At 33.7% G+C, this 25,926-nt stretch overlaps 1 protein-coding gene across 2 annotated transcripts in view; it reads right to left on the reverse strand.

The window, feature by feature from the left end:
- LOC111504858 (protein spaetzle) overlaps window positions 1-25,926 on the reverse strand; it is a 144,305-nt gene that overhangs the window by 19,079 nt on the left and 99,300 nt on the right. Inside the window, exons 1-2 of one of the 2 annotated variants that reach the window (XM_023159569.2) lie at window positions 14,458-14,705; window positions 8,613-8,971 (exon numbers count right to left, since the gene is read on the reverse strand). In XM_023159569.2, the coding sequence (XP_023015337.2) occupies window positions 8,613-8,971; window positions 14,458-14,502 (404 nt within the window). In that variant the 5' untranslated portion in view covers window positions 14,503-14,705. Of the gene's footprint in view, window positions 1-8,612; window positions 8,972-14,457; window positions 14,706-25,926 lie in introns of those variants that run through there. The other variant, XM_074172943.1, reaches the window with a different exon arrangement.

Here is a 25,926-nt window from a genome sequence, read left to right on the forward strand (position 1 = left end):
GACCTGTGTTTCTATTTTTCCTGCAAATCATTGTTTCAAAAGTTATTCGGGGTGGCTCGTTTTCAACTCAAATAATTTGTAGCTCCCAAACCATAAGCTTCTGACCATATTTTATACTTCGTTGAAATCTGCTCACCATGGAGCATATGATAATGCGAAACAATATAGGGTGATCCATTTAAAGAAAAATGGTGACATGCTCTGGGAGTGCGATAAGGGAAGTAACATGAAATGTGAATATGTCAAAATGTGTCCCTCTGTATACTATTGTTGACCTGTTTTTTTATTCTTCCTGAAAATCATTCTACCGAAAGTTATTCAGGGTAGCTCGTTTCAAATGGAACGTACTGTATATTCTGTTGTCTGCGATTTTTCAACATTATGACACCTAGTATGAACCCAATATCTTTCTGTCTGTCAGTATTTTCATTTCTCAAGACGAGCAATTATCGTTATCACTCTCATTTTCATAAATGCCCTTAGTACAACCTGGCTGTGAAAATCTTCAGTCATTTCGCTGAAACCAATTAAATTCTACCCATATCATCCATATCATGTTCGGATTTCGACCCGTAACCCAAAATGTTTTCGAAGGGGTAACTTGGTATCATATGATCTTTGGATATGTTTGGAATTCGTTGCTACACATATTTAACGATTTATTATCTTTTCGATCCGTTATATGTTGTCCCACTCTTTCAATTCTGCGTATAACAAGATGTGAATAGGGTAGGTTCAATAGGGTCAATAATACTCCTTTCGATTTCGGTACAAAAAGCAAGAACTTACATCCTGATTAGTTTTTCAATGAGACTTGTGCTATAGTTGATCACAAAACCAAAAGTGTACCTATAAGTTATCAGGGATACAATGCACCATGTTTGACTTCCATTCTCGAATCTTATCATTCTTTATCGGGCAGCATCCGTTCTTTCCCAAAGTTAAATCTCTTCACTTTGGAGTTTCATAAAACCCTATTTCTTTATTTTCTTTCCTTTAGCCAACTGTTACTTTGGTCAATTAGTTATTCCCATCTACATACTCTAGTACAGACGTAAATAGTCCCCCGTCACAACTTTCAAGCTGATCAAGATATCAAGTTCTGACTAAGTTTCTGATAAGGAAGACAATAGTGTTGCATCCCTCGTCGCCGGAAGGATGCTACAAACTCTTATTTTCGAATAGAAAAAGAAAATCTTCTTCATTTTTGTGAATCGGATGAACCTTTTCTATACAATTTCATAAACTACAACTCACAACATTCACTCCTTGACAGTGATAAATTATGTTAACAAATGTATTTTCTACATTACAAAATGTTACTGGGGTAATTCCGTTACAAATACAATTTCTATCCACGAGTCATGAAATGAACTGCGGTTGTGTATTGTACACTTCAAATGCCACGTATCCCCTCGAAAATAAACCCAAATGATGAGGTACCAGCAAGATGAGGTCTGCTTCATTATTATAGGCTGGTTTGAAAGTGGCTAGTAACAATTGTCCAAACCGAAGGATAGACAAACATCCCTCAGAATTACCCGCTAAAATATTTTTTTTTGTGGGGCCTTCCGGAATCTGAAATGTATAGGGTGTTTTCCATAAAGGTATGGAACTTGGAAATGGGATAAAACCAAGATGAATTTTGAATTTAACATGAAATTTACTTTGTTCAAAGATAATCTTCTGCCATTATATTTTAAATACGACTTCTGGTACACCACGACTGGCTCGGACGTAGTCTAATCTGGAGGTCCAATTCTCGATGATTTTTTCCAACGCGTCGAGTGTTGTCCTTCAAGTGGTCAATCGTTTTGGGCTTATCGGCGTAGACTAGCGACTTCACATATCCTCATGATCTATTGGCGTTAAATGACATCATCTTGGAGGCCAATTCATGGGTCCGAAACGTGAAACTATGCGGGTATTAAACGTTTCCTCCAATAAATCAATTGTGACATAAGCTGTGTGACATGTTGCGCCGTCTTATTGAAACCACAGCAACTGCACATCAATTGCTTAACGAAAAAGTCATTATTCATGAATCTGTAACGATCACCATCGACTGTAGCGTTCCGAGCAGCATCGTTTTCAAAGAAGTAGGTACTGATCAATGATTCCAACAGCCCATAAAGTCAGTTTTTCCGAATGTAACGGTATCTCAACATACACTTGACGTAACTCCAAATACGGCAGTTTTGTTTATTAATGTATCCATTTTACCAAAAGTGAGCTTCATCGTTAAACAAAATTATCTTATGGAAATCGAGATCAACGGCAATCTTGTTTTGGGCCCATTCGCCGAATCTACGCCTTGCTAGGTGATCGTGTGGTTTCAATTCTTGCAATAGTTGGATTTTGTGAGCACGAACACCAAGATCTTTCCACAAAATATTCTACAAAGTGGATGGACACATATTCGATTCCTGTGCATGATGGCGGATAGACTGATTTGGGTTTTCCTCTACGCTACGCTTCACAGCAGCAATGACTTCTTCTGTACGCACTGTACGAAGTCTCTATGGAGCGTTTCATCATTTAGAGTTAACGTTGTGCAAAAACGTTTATAGTTAATCGAATTAATGGTTCTGATGGACGTTCAGTGCGCAATACGTAGGTATTTCGAACGAAACCATGATTTTTAAAATAAATTTGCACATTTTTAAAGCGTTGTTCAGGCGTCAGTCTATTCATTTTGAAATGCTAAATCAAACTGATCATATTTCACTTGACAGCTGACAAAATGGCCGCCAGTTAAAAAAGTGTTGTCAACTTGAAATTATATACCTCTATAAAAACCAGAGTTCAAGGTTAGAATAAGGGGTGCTACTAACGGAGTGAGTTTTGAATAAGTTTTTCTTGAAATTAGGATATTATTTATGTACGTCGGAACTATTTTTCGATAGAATCACTCGAATGGATTTATTAAAAATTTAATCAACATTGAAATCTCTTGCTGAAATAAGTGGCAACGTATGACAATTTTCTCCTAATTCTTCAGAGCCTACTCGACCGTAAATGTATGCTCGCATCTCTTTCTCTCTTACCCCTATAGTAATATATGAAACGTAACTCTTTCTTTCTTCACTAACTAATACCTCCCTCTCACGCCCGATCACACTTTTCGTAAAGTTCTCGACTCACCAGCTTTCTCCACAAGTCAAGCGCGCGTAAAGAAGTTTCACTTCAGAAATCTTCCTTCTCGAGCCTTCATGCTGAATATCATAAACTAGAAATGGCAGCATAGAGAAAGAAGCATTTTGCTAACATGATAAATACTGTTGACCAGTTATTCATATTAGGAAAAAATTCTGCAAATAATTCAAAGAAGCTACTACTTTTATGCAGAAAGCAGAAAGTTCCTAGTACCAACTAGTAGCATTCCAATCAAGAACAGTATGACGTAATTTTGAGAAAGAATAGGAAATGAATACTACGTATCATGAAAAGAAGGAGAATTCTACATCCAGTAGTGAAATGGTTCCGAAAGTCGACAAGAAAGGTTTCAATGAAACAGTCTCCAATCACAGTAAAACAGAAGGTATGATAAGTTATTTTTGCTTGGAGATAGAATATTTGAATTGGAAAGTGGTCGAAAGAAAGAAACGATATTCATCAGAGATGATTAGGAGCATTCTGAATGATGCTAATCAATCAAATACCTATACGCGCGAAGCAACTAGTAAAACAAGTTGGATTGAAAATTTGATTTAAACAGAAGTCAACTGAACAAATGGCCAAGGAGGATATCAAATATTATTCATTCTGAAACTTTTATTATTATCGTTCATGCAAATGTTTTCAAAGAAAGCCGCCATGCATTGAACGGGAAAGTAAATACATTTATTGTTGGTTACAAAGCATATAGACCACTTCAAAAAGGTACTAGCAGAGTCGTTATGATCAGAGATGTAACTGTTCCAGGAGAAGCTCATAACAAAATTAAAACATCCTTTGATCAACAAATTGAAAGTATTCATGAAATAATACACGAATACTTACGTCAAATTCAATTTAAAAAAACTATCTGCATATGACCTTCCGAAGAACTATCACTAACTTGCCATTTCTGAAAGAGAACATATTTTTTAACTTTGCTTTCAGAAAAGTCAACATCTGTCATTTCGAATAAATTGTAATGTTGGCTAAATGATCCAAATCTGCCAAAAACAGCATCCTTATTTCTCAACATTCATATGATAGATTGTTAAATAAATGAAAGAAAAAGTAATGATTTTGATTACATTATTCTCTCTCTATATATATATATATATATATATATATATATTGGATGGCCGTTGCTTCCCACTCGGGTACATTAGGCCAGGCACCTCCAATTTAGGTTGCCAGGTGCTTCTTCGGGGGGCGCAGCGGTCTTGCACAAAGCATTGCCGCCACCCGATTTTTTCTAACTTTTTTTATACGAAAACAAGTACATTTTTTATCAAGTTGCTTCCTGCTCAAGATACCTTTTGTTTTTTTGCATATACAGCCCCCTTTACGTGGTTATCCGAACCACCCTGGCCTGGATACCGGCGTGAATAAAGGGGGTCCCTTATTTTTCACTTTTTGAAAAGACTCTCACATGTTTTGATTATCAACACAATGGACTAATACACAACACAAAACGGAGCCCCACGGTAGTACATGGCGGACGTTATCAGCACATCCATCCACTGCTACGGCCACCACGAAACTCTCTGAATACATTATTTTTCAGGAATGTACACAAACACTGGAGGGAAATTTCCAATACGATAGGAGACTATTGATATTTCGGGGACTGGCAATACTAATTTCAATAGGCAAAATGTGGCAACACCATAATAAAGTTTGACATTTTTTAACATGAACATACTCACAATATTTTGATATACAAGTGCAATTTGTTTTGTTTGCAGGGAATTCAGAGAATCAATTTGACCAAGAAATGGAAATTCCAGTAGAAAGTGAATTATTTTTCACAACTTTCGACGTGGATTATCTCAACAAGAAAGTGTCGATGAACTCAGTTCTTTATATGGCGATAAAGCATTATCAAAAACCACAGAGTTTCGCTGATATAGTGAATTCAATCGTGGTCGTAGTTGGTCGCCGATGAATTCCGTGTAGGTCGTCCAGAACCGGTTGTTGTGCCACAAAACATCGATACATTGCATGAACAGATAACGCAAGATCGTCATGTGACATATTGGGAGATAGAAGCATGTTTGCACATCAGTTTCACTTTAATATATTCGATTTTGCATCAACACTTAGTTGTAAAAAATGGTTATCGTTGGATCCCCCGTAATTTATCAATCGTGTTTTGAGGAAATGATCAAAATCATTGATATATGCGTATTAGCCGAAAACAAAACAGCAAACGACCGTTTGAGTATTCCAAGACGAGCTAAATTCAACAAAAGTTTTTCGTGGAAGAAACACATCGAAGCAAGTAGTCGCCTGTTTCTTCGGCCGAACGGGTCTTGTGGCTAATGTTTTGCTTGAGCAATGTAGAACAGTCAATTCTAAGTCATACACGACCAATTGTTTGACGAAAGTCTTCGGAGAAATTCGTGAAACTAACCGTCGAATGAGAATAAAGTGCTAATTAGGTGCTCATTAGATATTTATAGTGAATCTAGATTCCATAATTCATATGGAGCTTATGGACCCGATAACCACCATGGACACGATAACAACAATTAAAAAAATGTTTAAAATATGTTTTTTCCGTTAACCAGCTATCGCACCTCTTCGAACGATAATCCTCAGAAATCAAAACTTGTGCGAGCTAAGAATTAATGAGGTCTTACCTTTTAAAGTGTGATTCCGACCGACCGACCGGTCGGTAGCCGGGCGGTTCGACGTGGATGCTTTGTTCACTCAGTCAATCGACCGATGTGTGAGTCGATGGTTCAAGCCCAAGACTGAACGCTCAATTTTCACTTGCTATCGACTAACCCTTGTTAGGAATCACACGTTAAAAAGTAAGACCTCGTTACTTCTTAGCTCGCACAAATTTCGATTTCTGAGGGTTATCGTTTGTTGGGGTACGATAGCTGGTTAACGAAAAAAACATATTTTAAACATTTTTTTAATGGTGGTTATCGGGTCCATGGTGATTATCGGGTCCATAAGCCCCATATGAATTATGGAATCTAGATTTACTATAAATTTCTAATGAGCACCTAATTAGCACTTTATTCTCATACCATTACTTATCTAGGAACGTACTGTAAGAACTCAGTCCATCAGTCATAGTGGTTTTCCATAATGCCCCATAGGCATTATGGAATCTAGGTTTACTATTATATATCTGGTGAGCACCTCATTATCACTTTATTTTGATTGTCTAAGACTTTATTGCATATTGTTAATTTTTTTTCTCAAATCAGGTATCTCGAATTTTTTTTCACTTATTCGCGGTCGTTTTCATCTTAATTTCTTGCAAGCACCTAATTAGCACTTTATTACCACGCTTAGTTTATACCTGATAGAGCATTCGTCCTCGTTTTCGAGAGACCTGATTCTTAGATCTGTTGTTTAGCTAAATTGGAAGCTTTTATTTAATAATCAGAAAATTTTACGATCCTCACCGTTTAGCACCCAATTAGCACCTAATAGTGTTCCCTTAACATTCAATATTCTATTAATATTTTCATTGCGTTGCTAGCACCACATACTGCTAGCAACGCAACTTTGAGTATTGAGTTGCGGTGTAAGTTACAGAGAACCTAATTTTTGACTTCGGTACCTAAACAGCACCTAAAAAGTACCTAAGTTTGGCATTTTCTGAATGCGATGTCCGTACTTTGCGTTGCTGGCGTAACAGAGCTGGGACTGAAACGAATGGATCGACTGAACACTTCCCGAGAAAGTTACTATAGAAAAAAACGAATCCCCAACGGTTCTAAGTTTCTCCAGATTATCAAATTTGTGAAGTTAGGATCTCCTACAGCGTGATTCTTGATAATGAATTATAGATGCGAGTAAACATTTCGGAAACTACTGCGGATTGAAATATTGAATATTTGTTGATTTATTCGATTTTTATCGGGTAATCGGGACATACGGGTAATTTTATTCAATTACCCGTATGTCGTGATTTCATCTAGACTTTCTATTTCATCAATACATTGAGAAAAAAATATCTGAAAGGAGTGGAGATGAAACACTGGGTATATAAATGAAAACTATCTACAAAGATTTTCAGATCATGCACGAAAGTTTCTTTCAGATGGAAATCAAAAAACAAATTTTATCCGAAACAACTAACGGTTATGAACATATAATCCCAAAAACATATTTTGTATCCAGTTTGTATATCAAACCTTCACAATAAAGGGGTCTAAAAGCACTTTCACTAGAAAAATTGTACTCTCAAATACAGTAGATAGTTGTCCTGAAAATCTTGCAAAGAAAATTGGATTACATAATAGAGGAAATACTTGCTATATGAATAGCTTTTTACGAGTGTTGGTCATGACGTAGAATTTCAAGAACGAAGTTTTAACGATGAACGAGAATGAGAATGTTTCCTACTTCACCATACTCAAACAATTATTCATGCAGTTGCAGTTTCGGAAGAATGTATCATTTTTCCCACCGACCGATTTCCTGGAGTCCTTGAAGTCCACTAGATACTCTATAGGACAACAAAAGTATTGTTTCGAATTCTTTGGGTCTTGTTGAATACTCTTCGTGAGCATTTGCTCGAGTGCAAATGATCTTGCTATTTTGAATATCGCTTTGTGAGATGTGGTCGTTGTTTGATCAGTCTCCACCAATATGTGACTGATTGCAATCTGTACTGGAAACAGCATAGACGATACCTGGATTGTGCGTTGATGGAGTTCCGACTTTCAATTTCGAAAATATATTTTCATCATCAGAGTATTTTTGAAAAACATTGTTTATGACTCATGATAGATAGATGATCAATATTTAGAATTGAGAAATATATGGAAATAATGATGGGTAATGATTAACGATTAAAAATCAAGCTATTGACTAGCAGTGGATAGTAACCTCTTTGACATAACTCGATATTTCAGCAGATTCTTATTTCAGAAACGTTGAAATGGGTATATACAAAGTTGGTTCAAATAATGAGGTGAATTTCCAGTTTTCTTAAAAAATTATGCATTCTTTCGTCAATTTTTGTTTTGTTCACTTTGAAGTAGTCCTCCTTCAATTTTGGAAACAAGAAAAAATCGAAGGGGGTCAAATCTGGTGAATATGGTGGCGTATGCATGAATACGGTGTTATTTTTGAAGAGGCATAAGCCTTTATCATTATACCTATGTAATTCATACTGTCAACCATAAATGAATCAACTTCGAAAACAATCAAGCCAAAAAATTACGAACAAGCAATGACGGATGAGCAGGTGCATCATCCTAGCCAGCGTGTTCAGATATTTTCATAGGCAGTATTCGATAACTAATTACTATTGATTCCATCAGAATGAAAAAAAAATCACTTTTGTACCATCCTTTCCTACAGAGGTGTATTTTCGTGTCATTAATATCCACTTCAACCACTTTATACTAATCTATAAACAGCAATAGCTAAACTTTTTTTGTAAATATAAGTTTTTTCACATGAATATTTCTAGAAATACTCACACACAAATCTCATAGGAAACAATTTGTTGGTATCCTTTCACATTCACAATGAACTTCTGTTTCATTTTTGCATCGAAGGCAATCAATGGGAGTTTTGAAACTCTCCTGGTCCTACACACGTTAGAATCTATATATTCGTCAACACTCTTGATTCGTGGAACAATTTCTTCTGTGGGTTTTATTACATTTCCTGAAAGATGAGCGAACTTATTTTTATTTCTCTTGATCAGTTTCATTATAGCTGTCTTAGGGTAAAAAGTCGTATTTGTGCAGAGCATATCTGTGTCGCAGATACTCTTTTTCGGTATGAATTTTTTCTTTATCGTCGTTTTCGTTTTCATCGTGTCGCAATTTTCGATCTGCAAAAAAATTTTGAAATCATCATTTAACAATTCAGAGAATTCACTAGAATGAAGATTACGAATAAGAAAATTTTGGCAGTAGAAGGATTGTATGAAAAAATCTGATCAAAAATCAATAATAAAATATACAGGCATATTCGGAGAAATCCATTCAAACATTACATATTTGAATAATATTCAATGTGAACTACTTATTCACTTGTATTCACTTCTCAAAATCCTAATTCGATTTACCTCGTTAGATTCCATATCATCCATATACAAAAAGATAACTTTTCATACACCTAGACCTCAATGATCAATGTTCACATTACACAGGCCTAGTTTTCAACACGATTTTATTAGCTTCACTTGTATATTTGTCTGTAACTCGATTTTGACCAACTTCAATCGAACAGATTTATTTTAAACTTTGTACACTTATCAAGAATCGGTAACAATACAATTATTTCATAAGTTTATCTTATTATCCTGATCAGGATCGCCAGGATTGAATAATTTCCTCACACAGTCTCTGTGTGAGAGCAAGTGAGACAACCTCACTGTCTGCGCATGCGTATATATTTTATATCAAAGCAAATGGGCTTGAAAAAGCAAGCCAAACTAATAAGTGTGAAATGAATAATAGTTAAAGAAACTAAAAAAAACACAATTTTATAGCAACACAAACTAAAAAATAAATAATGATTCGATACTAATTTGAGATTATGTTTAACATCGATAATTAAGTCCTATTGCTTGATGTAAATAATGACTTCCCATAAGTCTAAGCTCAGAATAAATCATTATTGATTAATAACAACACTTCCAAAATACAAATCATGAAATTATAAAACAACAACAAAAATTAATTGGCGCTCCGGGGCGACTTCATTGATTCCAGTGGCGCATTCAGAGTTCAGTTTTAATCTTCCTCTTTGAAGATGATCACTTGGTGATCGAAACACGTGTCGAGGTGTTAAAAATGACGATTTGGTGTTGGGAAAAACTCCAGTAATATTCATTACTACACCAAAGGTTCCAAACAGTGCATCATTAATAGAAGAATTATTTTGTTGCAAAAATGCTAAATATCCATTGATATAAATACTTGGTTGGAGCCATAATAAAAATTCAATTTGAAGCATACTACGCTTTTTAAAACAATATTGATATTTTCTAAATAAATTTATTCTGATTTCAGACTTATCAAAAGTCACTAGTTACATCAAGCAATTGGAGTTATCATCGATATTGAAGGCAATCTCAAATTAGTTTCAATAATAAATAATAATTAACTCATGAACTTCAACGCTTTTTGAATCCAAAATAAAAATTTGGATATGGAACGCACCGAAAAAAAAATACATCATCTATTTTATATGAAGAATCACTGATATATTAAAATATATCGGGCATTGTTCTGTCTTTGTTTCTGAAACATTTATTTATAGACTGTATCCAATATTACTATCCAATACTAAAAGTAAGGAAACGTCATTTTGAAAGTATAATTTTATTGAACTCGTTTATGATTATGTGATCGCTTATATGTGTCTGTTTTTTATTTTACTTTTAATCTATTTGGTGTCACCTTTTTTTTGTAAACTGTGATTTTGAATCTTGTTTTGTCTATTTCCAAATCAATAACCAATATCCACGTAGATGCTTTCCTTTTGTGTGTTTTCTTTATTTATTTACCACATTAGTTATCACGATTAAACTATAATCAATTATACAGGGTGTAACTAAATAAGTGTAAAACATTCAAGGAGGTGATTCCTCATAGAAAAAAAGATAGAATCTTTCATATAAAGAAATTTAATTGGAGCATCCCTCGTTGAGATACAGCCCCTTAAAGGGGGTACATAAAATTTGTATGAGAATTTTTTTCACAAGCACTAAAAAAGTTACAATATTGAAATTAAACTGAAGTTTTGTACTACCAAGAAGATACTCAGCCAGAAATTTATTTGGTTTACCCCATGGTGGTAAGGGGTGGAAAACGCAACCCTTAAAATTTATTTCCATTGTAACTTTCTGTCTTATTATTTGTTTACCATTTAAAAATTTATTTCCGATAGCCTGTTTCATTCTAAACAAAAAATGTCTTTTGGGTTTTTTGCCCAAAATAAACCAGTTCGCAGCAAAAAATTATTTTAGGAACAACTACAAAGATACATCTTTCTAGTAGGTCGCTATTAGCCATAGTGACAATTGAATTGGTATGACACTATCAGTTTGTGAATTTTCGAAATTGAATTATTACTAATTATTGTATGTTGTTGTTCTTTTCTTGATTTGTTACTTTAATAATTCATTTGTTATCAAAATGGCATAAACAAATGAGAAAATGGCTGATATGCAGCATAGATATGCTGAAATGTATCCTCAACGGCAGCATCCTTCACATAGAATATTTGCTCGACTTCATCAATAATTACGAGAATATGGTTCATTCGACAAAAGAACGCAGCATTGTGGTCGCCATCGAGAAGTACGAACACCACAGCTTGAGGAAGCAGTACTTAGTTTTATTGAAGAACAACCTACTACCAGCATTAGAAAGATTGCTTTCCAGCTAAATGTTGATCATATGACGGTATTTCGAATTTTGAAGGAATAACTCTTATACCCTTACCATCTGCAACGAGTACAGGCACTGTTACCGCGAGACTTTCCGAACTGTCTTGAATTTTGCAACTGGATGCTGGAAATGATTAGAAGAAATTGTGACTTTCCGAAGAAGATAGAATTCACAGACGAATGTAGTTTTTCTCGGGACAAGATTATTAATTTTCATAATTACCACATATGGGCTGATGAAAACCCTCACGCTATTGTCGAAACTAACCATCAAGAACAGTTTTCTCTTAACGTGTGGCTCGGAGTTATTGGGGATGATTTAATTGGGCCTCATTTTCTACCTCCTCGATTAAATGGTGAGGCATACGTTCAATTTTTAAGAGAAGTGCATCCAGTACTGCTGTAGGAAGTTCCTTTGGGCGTCAGAAGGGATATGTTTTTCATGTATGATGGGGCTCCCGCCCATTTTAGTCAAATAGCACGTCAGCATTCAACTGAAACATATGCAAATCAGTGGATAGGTCGAGAAGGACCACAGAACTGGCCCGCTCGATCCCCGGATCTCAATCCTCTCGATTTCTCTATTTGGGGCCATTTACAGCATTTGGTTGATCGTACTCCTGTTCGCGATGTAGAGGACTTAAGAAACCGCATCATCGATGCGTGCACGGTAATCAGAGAGACTCCAGAAATATTTGAGCAAATACGTGGCTCAATGTGCCGACATCTAGACGCATGCGTAAGGTCTGAAGGTAGACATATTGAACATTTACTATCATTTCTACATGTTGTGTGTTTTGTTATTAATAAATTAGTTTTGTTCATTACCCTTTAATCATTTAATTCAGATACTAACTACAAAATAACAATAAATCCAATTCGCATTTATGACGATGTATCTCTGTAGTTATTCGTAAAATAATTTTTTGCTGCGAACTGGGCAAAAAACCCAAGAGACATTTTTTGTATAGAATGAAACAGGCTATCGATGATTGATAAACAAATAATAAGACAAAAAGTTACATTGGAAATAAATTTTAGGTGTTGCGTTTTCCACCACTTACAACCATGAGGTAAACCAAATAAATTACTGGCTAAGTGTCTTTTTGGTAGTACAAAACGTCAGGTTAATTTTAATATTGTAACTTTTTCAGTGCTTGTGAAAAAAATTGTTATACAAATTTTATGTACCCCCTTTAAGGGGCTTTATCTTAACAAGGGATGCTCCAATGAAGTTTATATGAAAGATCTTATTTTTTTTTTCAATAAGGAATCACCTCCTTAAATATCTTACACTTATTCAGTTACACAGTTACATATGACTCTGTATTTTACGAGAATATTACTGTGTATTTCAATAATAAATTTTTGTACTTTTTTCTTAGTGAATAAATAAATATTATTATCAGATTATTATGTATGTTATACATAAATACATACACGAATTGAAGTGATATTTTTCTTTATGTGTTTTATAGTCATGTATTATCTTCTGTCCATTAGGATAGAATATAAACGTTGGCAATAGTTAATATACCAAATAAGTATAAGTTGATTGATAAAGTATGATGCCGAGCTGCGATTACAGAATATCTCAATATTGAATAATAAAATTTGAAGGTCTCTACGCAATATGAACTCATTGTATTCATACTCTAGTTCCTTATTATATGTGGTTTCTATTTCTTGAAAAAGAAATAATTTCACAAGCCTTCAGAACCACAGGAAATATTCTCCTGACAACAAAAAAATTTACAAAGACGCGTGTTTTGTTAACTAAGTTATCATCAACAGGAGACGACTAGAAATCCTGACAGAAAACTTTTTTTCTGTCCTGGCATGAAATAGATTTCAATAAATTTATTTATCATGTCAATGAAATAGATTGGATTTTATAAAATCAATATTGATGATTTCACATCGCCTATGGTTCTTTATCCCAATATTTTATCGAAGGAAACATGAATAGTATACGTTTTGAAAATATCATGACAAATATTACAAAATTGCTTGTTTAGAAACTTCCTAATTTAAAATAATCGCAAACAAGTATCATTTCTTAAATGGAACTTTAATAAAAGATCGAATATTTTCACTGGAGATACAAGTTTATAGTAACTATCATTGGTTATTTCGATACAAAAGAATATTCTTTAATTTGAGGAAATTAACAAAAATTTCAGAATGAATCATGGAATCAGTTAGAATCCATCTGCTTTAAATTTATTCAGAAAACTTTATAAAGTAAGTACAAAATTTCTGTTGTCGACTTAAATTTTCACATAGAAAATTCGAGCATTGATCGCTAAAACTTCAGACAATATTACTTCCGTTTATCATTGTATAAAATAATGAAATGCGAAACACCTCCGACTTCATACAAAAAACTAATACCTAGGTTAACTCTTCATTAATCTAAATATAAATTTAAACGTCATAACTTTCAACAATTACCGTATTGTAAATCAATACATTAGATGAATTTAGCATTTGAATAAGTATGTTTTTTTCATCATTATTTTATCAATTATACAAGGTTAAGTGGAAAAATATCTTCAGGCTAAACTCTGTCTATTTTTGTACTGAAAATAAATAAAGATGATTCATTGTCATTATTATCATTATCATTATCATCATCATGTGGACACCCCGTTGGTGTCTACATACTACAAATTTACTTAAAAACTCATTCATCTAGTAGATTTTTCAGAATGTTTTTCAACGGTAAACCCTGATTCACTATATTTCACTGAAGGAGAGCAATTCACTTCGAACAGGAAACACAACTGGTTAAAGGAACAGTAGTCCGGTAGATATGAAATATATTCCACAATAAATTCACTCAATAACTTCACTCGAAATGCTACGTGTGCAATTATCCAACACTGAATACACAATAGGATACAGCAGGTACTTACTAGTAAAAAGGTGCAAATAATTGCACACAAATATTTTCGATCCATCTGTCTTGGATTTTCGTTCGATACTATCAATCTATTCGAGATGTTGTATTTAAAAGTTTGCTGAAAAACCGCGAGACGCTTCACGTCATTCTTAAAAAAGCAAAGCGTCACTCCATTACTCTAAGTGGGATTGCCGTTTCCGTTTAAGCATTACCAAATCAAATAATTCGCGAAATAACTTCACGATCTTCACCTGAACGATATTGTTTGGAGACTAGGAATAAGTTTATATTCATTTGTGTTATAAATGTGGTTGCTGTTTACATATTGGGATGTGGAAATAAGATATATATTCGTGACTGAAGATAACTTTCATTTATTTTCATCACTTTCTGGTGGCTCCTTCAAAAACTTCTCTTGAAGAGATTTGCAAGTAGTTGAATGTAATGGTACTGTGTTTATGTTGAAAATGAGTATGAAAATAAAATGAACACCTAAGGATAATGCTAGAGATGAGCAGAAACTATAAAATCAAACTTTGAAAATTCAATCGAAAGTTGATGAACCAGTTTTAAAATGATTCAACTCAAAACATTCAATAATGAAAAAGTTCAAAGATATTGTTTCATTTTACAATTACCAATTTTCATACATTAATCATTTTCCCGAAATACATAAGGCTAGCAATCACTAGTACACCATAGTTAGGAACAATGAGCGACCGATTTATAACACAGACATAACAAATTTTTCGAATGGATTGATAAGTCGAATGAAATACCATTGGGATACATATCAATTTCACAAATTCATCGAAGATCAACGTATGGTGAACAAGCGTTTGCTAGGTTTGCTAGTTTCATTTAGTGTCACAATTTCATTTAGTAATATTTTCAGCAAATTACCTTTGAACTGCATTCAAAAATGATGAAACAATTTTGAAAACAAATATTTTTTTCCATAATTTCATGTACCAATCTTTAGGAAACTTCCATATCTAATCTATAAAAATGAATGTTTGTTGGTTGGGCTGGTTTGTTGGTTGGTTGGTAAGTGATAAACTTCTACATCGCTCAACCGATCGTGATGAAAGCACTGCTCTATAACGCTGCGCACGCCTAAGTTCGTTGATTCTGAATCTGTCAATACATTGGAACAGCAGCGATACAGCTACATAGTACTAGTAAATTATAATTCAAATTATCATGAATAACAAACAAAAAAATAATTTACATCAATACCAAACTTACGAAATGCCTCGAGGAGGATTTTTATGACACATAAACCGGATGATTTAAGTATATATAGCTTTCCCAAAGAGTAATTCAATGGATCTAGCAAGTGCTTAACATAACATTGATTGTGAAAATTATGAGGCTACATACCGGAAAAAAACAGCAAGATCTAAAATTCATTTGGCTAAATATATCATCTATCTTCTACCCAAGATGCTATTATTTTTCTCACTTCCAAAATAGCAGAAAATCTAGAAAAGAGTAAACCAAGTCTATATGTTTTTTTAGATCTTGCTAAGGCCTTCAACACCGTGAAGCACTCACAACTGTTGGTGACCTTGCAAAATATGGGTTTCAGAGGAGACACATTCAATCTCTGGGAGAGTTATCTTAAAGACAGAGAGCAATACGTGGAAATCGATAACGTCGTCAGTGAAAAAAAGGATTGTGAAATACGGAGTACCACAAGGAACAGTTTTGGAGCCAATTCTCTTCACAATACATATCAATGACATATTACGACACAATACTTGTGGCAGCATCGTTTGCTTCACTGATGATACAGCAGTATTTTACAGTGCTGATAGCTGAAATAACCTCAAAACTGAAGTAGAAGAAGACATAAGTAAACTCTTTGAATGGTTCGCAGATAAAATACTATCGATTGATCGACCTCAGACAACTTCACTTCCTATGAACTGTTGTGGAACAATACAAAAAACGAATAAAACTGAACTATGTAGATCACAAGTATAATACAAGATTTAAAACCAATAACTGAACACGACATGCTCAACAAAAACAATCGTTCAGAGAATATAATATATTCATCTTGCAAACCGGCACTACAATTACTTACCTCTGAGAACCAGACTTGCACCGACAACTATTTCATTTAAAAAATATGTCAAATGTTTCATTTCAGAAACATATTTCTATACATCGATTAATTGATCCCTCGAATACATGAAATGCGATCATTTGCCTTACTATACTTACCCAGAGAAAATGGGTTCATGTTCATATTCCTTATATTTCTGTATATTTTTTCTTATGCTCCATTAACCGTATACATTACTTAAGTGTTCCTTAAATGCTGCAAAAATGTGTATATATTTACGAGACAAATACACTATTCAATGTTTAATGTCACTACTACACTCTTTTTTTTTGATATTATACCTATAATTATTCAATAACCATACACGATGAAACAACACTCACGCCCAGATAAGGCCTTAGTAATTGTTCCTCCATCACTAAAATTATTTATACCACGTAAGAACACTGTTGAAACTACCTACTAAAATGGGAACTAGTGAAGTGGAAGATTCATTGGCCAAATATTTGTATAATATTCTTTGTATCACTAATATTGTGAAATCATGGCTAATAATAGCACATTTTACAGCCTAACATTTGTTGTAAGTCCAATACTCTTTAGATGTTTGCATTTTCATTTCAACATTTACCATTTTGTTTTTTTTGCATTTTATTTGGATTCAAAGAGTAGTTTACTTTTCCTGCTGATGGAATTATTACTCTGGAACAATGAACATTTCACAAACAATCAATTGAACAAATTGCATTTGGTGTATTTTTCGCATTCTGATAGTGAAGGAAGATTTTTATTGAAAAAAAGGTTGGTTGGGTAACAGCAACAATTGTTATATTTGTTTTCTTGCCGACGTTTCGAATTCATTCAAACTCTTTTTCAGGGCTCGAAAAGTAGTTTTTCTTGTTGATAATATTACTATTTTAAAAACCATCAGACACATTAACTAGGTACATTTAAAAAAAAAAACAAAAAACATTGCAAACAACATAAATTTCCGAGACAACACCAACACAAAACGACATAAAACCAACGAATTCATAAAAATTCATAGGAAACATTGCAAACAAACAAATGCATCCGTTTGTTCTTATGTCGTTTTATGTTGGTGTTGTCTCGGAAATTTTGTTTGTTTGCAATGTTCTTTATTTTTTTTAATGTGTATCTAATATGTCTGATGGTTTTTAAAATAGTAATATTATCAACACGAAAAAACTATTTTCGAGCCCTGAAGAAGAATTCAATCAAATTCGAAACATTGGCAAGAATACAATTGGTTTTGTAAGAAAAAATTATTCCTGTTACGCAACCAAAGTTTTTTCAGAAAAATTATTGGATCACTAAACTATTAACTAATGATTTTTATTTCTGAAACGTTGAAATGAGTATTTATAGATATGTCAATATTTTTACAGGAAAACTTCAATACATATTGAGAATCATCGAGAATAGAGGAATTTCTCGATATCGTTATTGGTTGAAATTGTTTTGGTTGCAAATGCATCAATAAATATACTAAGAAATAGATCATAATTTAAATGACATCACACACTGGAAGAAGTTATTCTGGAAGTTATTCTTCAACTGCCCATAACTTCTTATCCATGAATAAGTTTTGATAATTCGTTCACACTTTTGTCGTATTTCACCTAAATTTTTGAGTTATCTCAATGTTGCAAGAATAGGTCAAAGAACGATCGCGAGTATTCCAATGAGATAAAAAAGGTGAGGCAGTCGAACGATTCGATAAATTGATTAGTTCAAAGATCAGTGAAGTATTAGTTCACTTGATAGAAATTTTAAATTGAAAAACAGTGCACTTTGTTTCATCCCTCTAAGTACCGTAGTTTTCCCGTAATTAATTATTAAAAATCGAATGTGGTAGGGTGGCGACGTCACATGACGTCATTAACAATGATCAACATCAACAAATCGTAAAATTTACGTAGCCTATAATTATTAATTTGATTATGGAAGAGTATGTGAACCCGTTAAAGTTTCAAATTATGAAAAATTCTCCACATGGAATAAAATGTACCCGAAAAATCATGTTTGGAAATAAGTTCTATATCTAAAATCAGTACACAAAGTCGATAGATCACAACTATGATTTTATGCATTATCTGATAATATACAGTTATGAAAATCAAAAAATATAGCAAACTGGATTAAAGAATCATTTATAATATTCAATTTATTCTATAATCCTCAATCTGTACAACTGCAATTTATTATAAAAAAAAACGATTTCTACATACATACCTCTTTCTGATATAGATACTAAATTTAAGCGTTATAGGCTGGCTTGGGTAATCTGTTGAATCTTTCAAAATTTGAGAGAATAAGGTCAAGTATAGACAGTATTGATTGTACTCGAACTGATCCGACAAAAGCTCCTGAGGTAATAATACCATTAATCATATGACAAAATTTAATTATATTTGTTTCATATTTTCAGTAACAGGATTAACTCCAGATAATATTCAAAGTTGAAATAAAAAACTGTGTAATCAAATTCAATATTTTCGTTCCACTTTGGGAACCTAAACTCATTATATGAAATAACTCACTTATAAACCAATGCGCTTTCTGTTTTCTTGTGCCTTTCCACACAATTAAAATCACAAGAATGCACCATATTAATATTCAAATATATCTCCAAAACACTTTTAAAACATACACACACTAAACTCGATGAAAAAACGAATTGTTCCTACGCGAGCTGTCAGCTAAGAAAAAATTGAAAGTCAATGTTGCAAAAACAAGCAGACTGGATCCGATGTGACATATATTTTCAATGTCGAATCAACCAACAAATTGTAATATTGGGACTCCATTTTCCTGAGGAAGTGAACGATCAATTAAAATCTTCTGTTATTATTCATTCATTTTTTTTTAAGAATAAAGCCAGCAAACAAATTAATATACAATAATAAGATCGCTCGAATAAAAATGGACAATAATATTTGGCTTGATAACTGATAGTACCTACAAGTTATATCTAAATATCATTCGAAATAGAATTGAACGAGCTGTATTTTCAAATGGTTTTCGAATGCTCATGAACCCTAATAAAATAAATCAATTATGCATTCATGCCAACCACCAAAAATAAGAAATTCAACGTTACTGGTATATTAGCCATATTGTCATCCAGTCAGCCAGCGCCCTCTATAGTGTATGCGACAATGTGCTCTTTCTAATGTCAATGGTTTCCACAAACTTCATATTTTTGTTAAAATAATTTCAAAATGAATGTTGAGCCTAGTTTTGTTAAAGCTGACTCCCGACAAATTACCAAGAGTCGATTTTGGAATGATTGATATATTTTATTATAAAAATTTGCAAATGTACCGAAATGTAAAATGCAAAATTGGAACGGTAGGTGGTATATTTACTTGGTCCCTTTTATTTATATAACATCCATTTCAGACTTTGTCATTTATCGAAGGATGGAAAGTTTCAATTCAATTTTTATTTTATCTCTGCCAAGGAGCAGTATGGTGACTGAAAAGAGAAGCAAAAATATGTATAGTAAAATGTAGAATCACTTCAGAACATATCAATCCAAAAATAACCTGAAAAAGTATTTTTCGGAATGTAAACTAATGACAGGGAATATGCTGCAAAATAGGCACCCGCCGAGACCTACCTTTTACAAAAAAACGTTCCGTGATTATATAATTGTAACAGTTGTATTCACACCGAGTTGACAACCATAAAAATAAAAATGGCGTCTGTCAAATTGTATCATCAGATCTGTGATTGAATATTAAAAACCAATATACTTGACAACTCCGCTCTAGACAGGATCAATTTTATTGGTCAACAGACACGCGGCCAATTTGAATTCTTGCTTTTCGAATTATTCTTTTTTCTGTAAATATAAAGAGATTTTGGGACCGACTTGATAAGTATAATATAATTCGATCAGTCTATAAGCAAACCAGTATCATTTTCAATAGCATGAAACAAGCCCATTGAATTGGAATTTTTCTCAACTCTTTCTTGGATAGAATAGTCTTGTATTTGAAAATTGCATATTTTGCTAATTTCTGAAATTTTGAGTTTCATATATTATTCATTCATTCACATTGACGTTTATTCCAACAGAAACAATCAATATCCTGGAACCAATGTCCTAAATTCATCTCAAATTGGAAGTTAGCGATTTCATCATGAAATCATAATTATTTTTCCTTTGATCACACATAAATGAAAAATTATTGAAAACATGCATTGGTGATTGATCACGTCAACGGCTTTGATGTGGCGAAGTAATTAGTGATTTTTTTCAATGGAAATATAGCTCTTAATGATTCGTTCGAGAGTTATTCTAATGCCCCGTTCAGCGAACAATAATTAACTTGAATTGTCTGTTTGGGGTTAACAAAATTATATTTCATTTCATATAAAAAAATAACCTTACAACAAGAAATTCATCATAACATTATGCGAAACGAAATCGTTCTTTAGTTGAGTTACATACGAGTATTTCAACTGTCATAAAACATCGGTCTTTTGACAACAAAGAAATCTCAAGATATATTCTCGATGAATAATGAAATTTGGAACAATCATGGAATACAAATCAATTCAAAGAACTAAGATTATAAAAAAAGGAAAGAATAAAAAAGATGCTGCTTCGGACATGTGCCTCATCGCTCACAAGTGATTTTGGCGAAATTGGAAACACGTATGAATTGTTGTATTCATGCCACGTGCCACTATATAGGTGTCTGCAATATGCTGTGTAATGTCCGTTGTAAGTAGTCCCACTGTGATTTGAGAGTGCATATAGATTTTAACGACAAAGAGTCACATTGTCTGCTACATAACTGCTCATATCTAATCCATCTGAAGAGAAGTCAATGGAAACATTCAATTTCCTTTGAATCTTACCGTTGGAGAGAATCTTTTCAAATGAATTACCAAATTACGGGAAAACTTATAGATTGATAAGGACTTTGCACATTTTCTCCTTTGCTTGCACCTCGAACACATTGGTTTTTCATCTCCATCCAGAGTTTCCTCTCATGTGAAAGAATCCAAGCAATGTGACAAACTCAATTGGCCAGTTCTTTGTGGTATGGAAAGAGACAAATCCCAGAAAGGATCAAAGGTTACTGATGAGTGTCCACAGTGTGTGCACTTCATAGTGGATTTTAATTGACCAACGAAATAGTCTACAATTTTGGAGTTGTTAATATTCAAATATCTCTGCCAGGACTCTTGTGCTTTTCCGTTATCGCTCAATTTTTCGTCAATCTCAGTTAAAATCGGTTCAGGTTTCTCAGTAATTCTGTTGAGGTCCTAATATAAACCTTCTAAAAGATATCGAAGGAATTCATGGACGTCTTGATGGGCTCAACCCATGAATCGAGGGGCAAATATTTGAATCTGATTTTTGAAGTAGACTGTGTTAATTACTCTATCAGATGAATCTTCTGACCACAATTCCTTGATAACTTCTGCGAACGCTTTGATTAAAACACCTTTCATACTAGAAATACTAGTATTTATATCTTCCATGTATGTATCCTTTTTTAGGTATTCCAGCAACCGTCCTGTGTTTGATAAACACTGGATTATCCTGTTCATGAAACAGGTGTTTCCAAGATTTTTTAACCCATTGAACCGAAGAGTTTTGACTGAAGAATGTATCACTGATCTATTGTTGCAACTACGTTTGCCACTACTATCTTCTTCTGAGTAAACACGGATACGATGATTCACCCCTTCATTGGACTGGTAGGATAAGGAATTCAAAGCAAAACTGCTCAAAACTGAATTAGATATTAGTACTTTTGGGGACTGTGAGGGCTCAGCCAGAGGACCAAACTCAGCCTCATTCAGAGTTCCCACTTCCTTTTCTGTCAGAGCTTGACCGTTTTGCTGCGAGTTTTCCAACAAACTGCACAACTCCAGTTCTTGCACTGTCTGTACATGCCGATATATTTTGTTCATGGGAAACATTGGTAATTCACTTAGGGTTTTTGATTGGGGAATTGTACCTAAACATGAAGCTGCATTTCCTCTTTGAATCAGAAGACTAATTTTTTGAATCAAGTAAGAGGTAGCTCTTGGATCATTCGTATTTTTGGATATCCTAATGCCGATTTCACGAATGAACTCCAATGCTTGGAGGCCTGAGGTACCAAATGTTTCGATTCCTATTGAATAAAAAATGAAATTATCTCCCAAATAATTGTATTTCCGTGTTTTTGACAATTCCGCTGATGAAGCTGCTGCACGGCTGGATTCAGAAGTCAAAGGAACGTGACAAGGAGCCAAAGTATCGACGGTTTTCCTTTCCGCCAAGGAATGAGAGTCATGCCATCTTGTCATTTCTGGGGGTTCTAAGATGGAAAGTATATTTGCCGAACCTAAGGCACGTTTGATGACATAATTTACAGCTTGATGACGGGAAAAGCGCCCGGCGCTATATCTACAACTCAATCCATGATTTCCTCGGATGTCTACTTCCACTCCTCACTTGCATTTGTGTTGAACAGAAATATTGGAACCTAGTCGAAGACCTACAGCAACTCTGAAAGATTCATTGTTTAATCATGTAGCAAGGGATGAAACTGGTAAGGCATCCAATCAAGCGCCTGCATGTTTTGACGACACTGCTTTTATACGTGCCTTATCTGTAGGAGATTTAGCCAAGTCTAACAAATTATTTAAGGCATTTTTCACAAGAGGAATATCGCAGGTTTGTTGAATATATATTTTGGTTCTCGGTACTTCTAGATTAGTTCGTGAGATCCATAGTTGTTCGGCCTCGCTCAAATTGTTATCCGATGGAAAAGAGGGTGGTAAAATTGAATCTATCATATTGATCACACTATAACTCGAAGAAAGGAAGGTAGGTAGTGAAAGATCAGTGATTTTACGAATGCCTAAACCTCCATAAGATACAGGAAGAGCAGCCTGATGCCATGCATTGCTCTCCAATTGATCATTCAATAAAAGTCCAAGAGTGTTACGAATTTATTCATCAAACTTGATCAGATAAGTTTGGTGATGCCAGGTTGGAAAACATCTCATGAGATGAAGGAGCTTTGGAATAGTCAAACAGTTTCTGAAAAGATGGAAAGCTACATGTCTTGGAAGAGCATGAACACGAGAAGACATAATTTTAAAATGATGTAATTTTTTCTCAAAAAAAGTTATGAATGATTCTTCTGTGAGAGGGGAACCAAGAATAATCAAACTATTCCTGTCAATTATTCTGATTCCAGGAGCAACGTCATTGAATTTTCTTGAAATATTCAAATCAGGTTCACTTAGAAAATGAAGTTCATATTTATGGAAGTTTAGTTCAAGCCCAATTTCCTTTGACTTTTTAATAACAGACGAAAGGGCATTGAGAACTTCCTTATAGTCTCCTCCCAGAGAACCGTCATCTAAATGCTAAGCATTGAACTCTGTTTTTAAATTTTTAATGATATTCTATATAGACAGGCAAAAGAGAGCAGGTGCTAATGGATGCCCTTGCTGTACTCCACGCTCTGATGATATTGTGTTTTGATCAAATGTCAGTATTGAAGGCTGGTAGTACTAACTCTGAAACACTATTCTGAACCGATTTCAAAATGAAGTTTTGATTCAGCATATTGAAAGCATTCTCATAATCCAATTTGAGAAAAACTTTTCCGTCCTTGGACTCGTGTTCATTAATATATCTTCGGGCAGCATGGGATACGGCTTCACAACTACTTGGAGATCCAGAACCATATTGAAATGGACTAAAAATATTTCCTAGTTTTTCCTTCAGCTTGAATGAAGCCAGTTTTGCAACTAAACGGCGAAATACATTGCCGACGGCAATCGGTTTAATTCCACCATCTTTCTTTTTCAAAGCACATAATGAAGCACAATGAAATGGGACAAATTTCTTCGTTCACAGTACCTGATAGCAAAACATTACAAAGGGCTGTTAGCGATGATAAAATCTTCGATGTAGCAGAACCAGCACTATAATTCATCGGGATTTTTCGGTAATATTATAATATTATATTTGTGTGAATTATTCCCTTTTGAATTACGGCCTTGGAAATTGGTTGACTGAGTTGAATAAAAACACAATAGCAAATTTCACTTTCGAAAGTTTTTTTTGTTCATTTTCAGGTACCTATTCTAATTTTTTTCCATTGCTCTGGGCGTTTTCAACAATGAACTTCGAATAAGAAAACCTTTTATGATTATCTGAAACATATCTACAACAAAAATATATTATATGTGTTTTGATGAGCAGAAAAAAACATGGTAGCAATAATAACATCCGAAACGAACACTATAATTATAATGAAAATTGAAATGAATGAATATACACAAAAAAAATTAATTGTGCAATAAATGTTGGAATTGGAGTCCTTCCATTTCGAGACAATAAGATGGTCTGCAAGACCACCAGATCTTACTATTTTGGACTATTTTCTATGAGGGACATTGAAAAATAGGATTTACGCTGTCAGAGATATAGAAAATGTCTCGAGATTGAAGATTTTGAATGATTCCGCAACAATGCAGCAAATAAGTGTATTAGGGCAATGAATAATATGAAAAACCGAGTTTAAGAATGTCTCGAAATGGAAGGACTCCAATTGAACATTTATTGCGCCAATCATTTTTTTTGGTACCTATATAAATTACTTCATTTCAATTTTCATTACACTTATAGTGTTCGTTTCGGATGTTATTATTGTTATAATTTCTTTTTCTGCTTATTAAATCACATATAATATATTTATGACGTAGATATGTTTCAAATAATCATAAAAGGTTTTCTTATTAGAAGTTAATTGTAGAAAATGTTCAGAGCAATGGAAAAAATATGAATAGGTACCTAAAAATGAAAAAAAACTCTCGAAAAACGTGAAAGTTGCTATTGTGTTTTTATTCAACTCAGTCAACCAATTTCCAGGGCCGTAATTTGAAAGGGAATAATTCACAAAATTATAATCGAATATTACTGAAACGTACCGAAATATAAAATTGAATTTGATTTCTCAATATGACGTGAACGTCTACGATCCAAAAACTACAACAAAAAATGCAGATCCGTATTTAAAAATTATACAGAAGACACCCTGTATAAAAGATTCATGGATATATCCTGAGAGCCCACAGCAATTGCCTTTTAGCAAAATGTGGACGGATTTTCAATGTGTCTGCGAATAAAGAAGATATAGGCAAACCAATGATTTGGGATTTTTTTGTTTTTCCTGTAAATCTCCAGCACCAAAAGAGGTATATACGATTTTTTTACATCATTGAATAGGTCTCTAAAATACACAACTTTACCACAATTTAACCGACACTCTATCTCTTATTTTTGGCTTTCTACTACTTCATCTTGATTCAAAAGAAAAAGTGAGAATTTTTCAAAGAAAGGAAGGAAGCAAT

The sequence above is a fragment of the Leptinotarsa decemlineata genome, unplaced genomic scaffold (assembly GCF_025532065.1).
Source record: "Leptinotarsa decemlineata unplaced genomic scaffold, Ldec_3_MD MMD2_tig00000199_RagTag_RagTag, whole genome shotgun sequence".
NCBI lineage: Eukaryota > Metazoa > Arthropoda > Insecta > Coleoptera > Chrysomelidae > Leptinotarsa > Leptinotarsa decemlineata.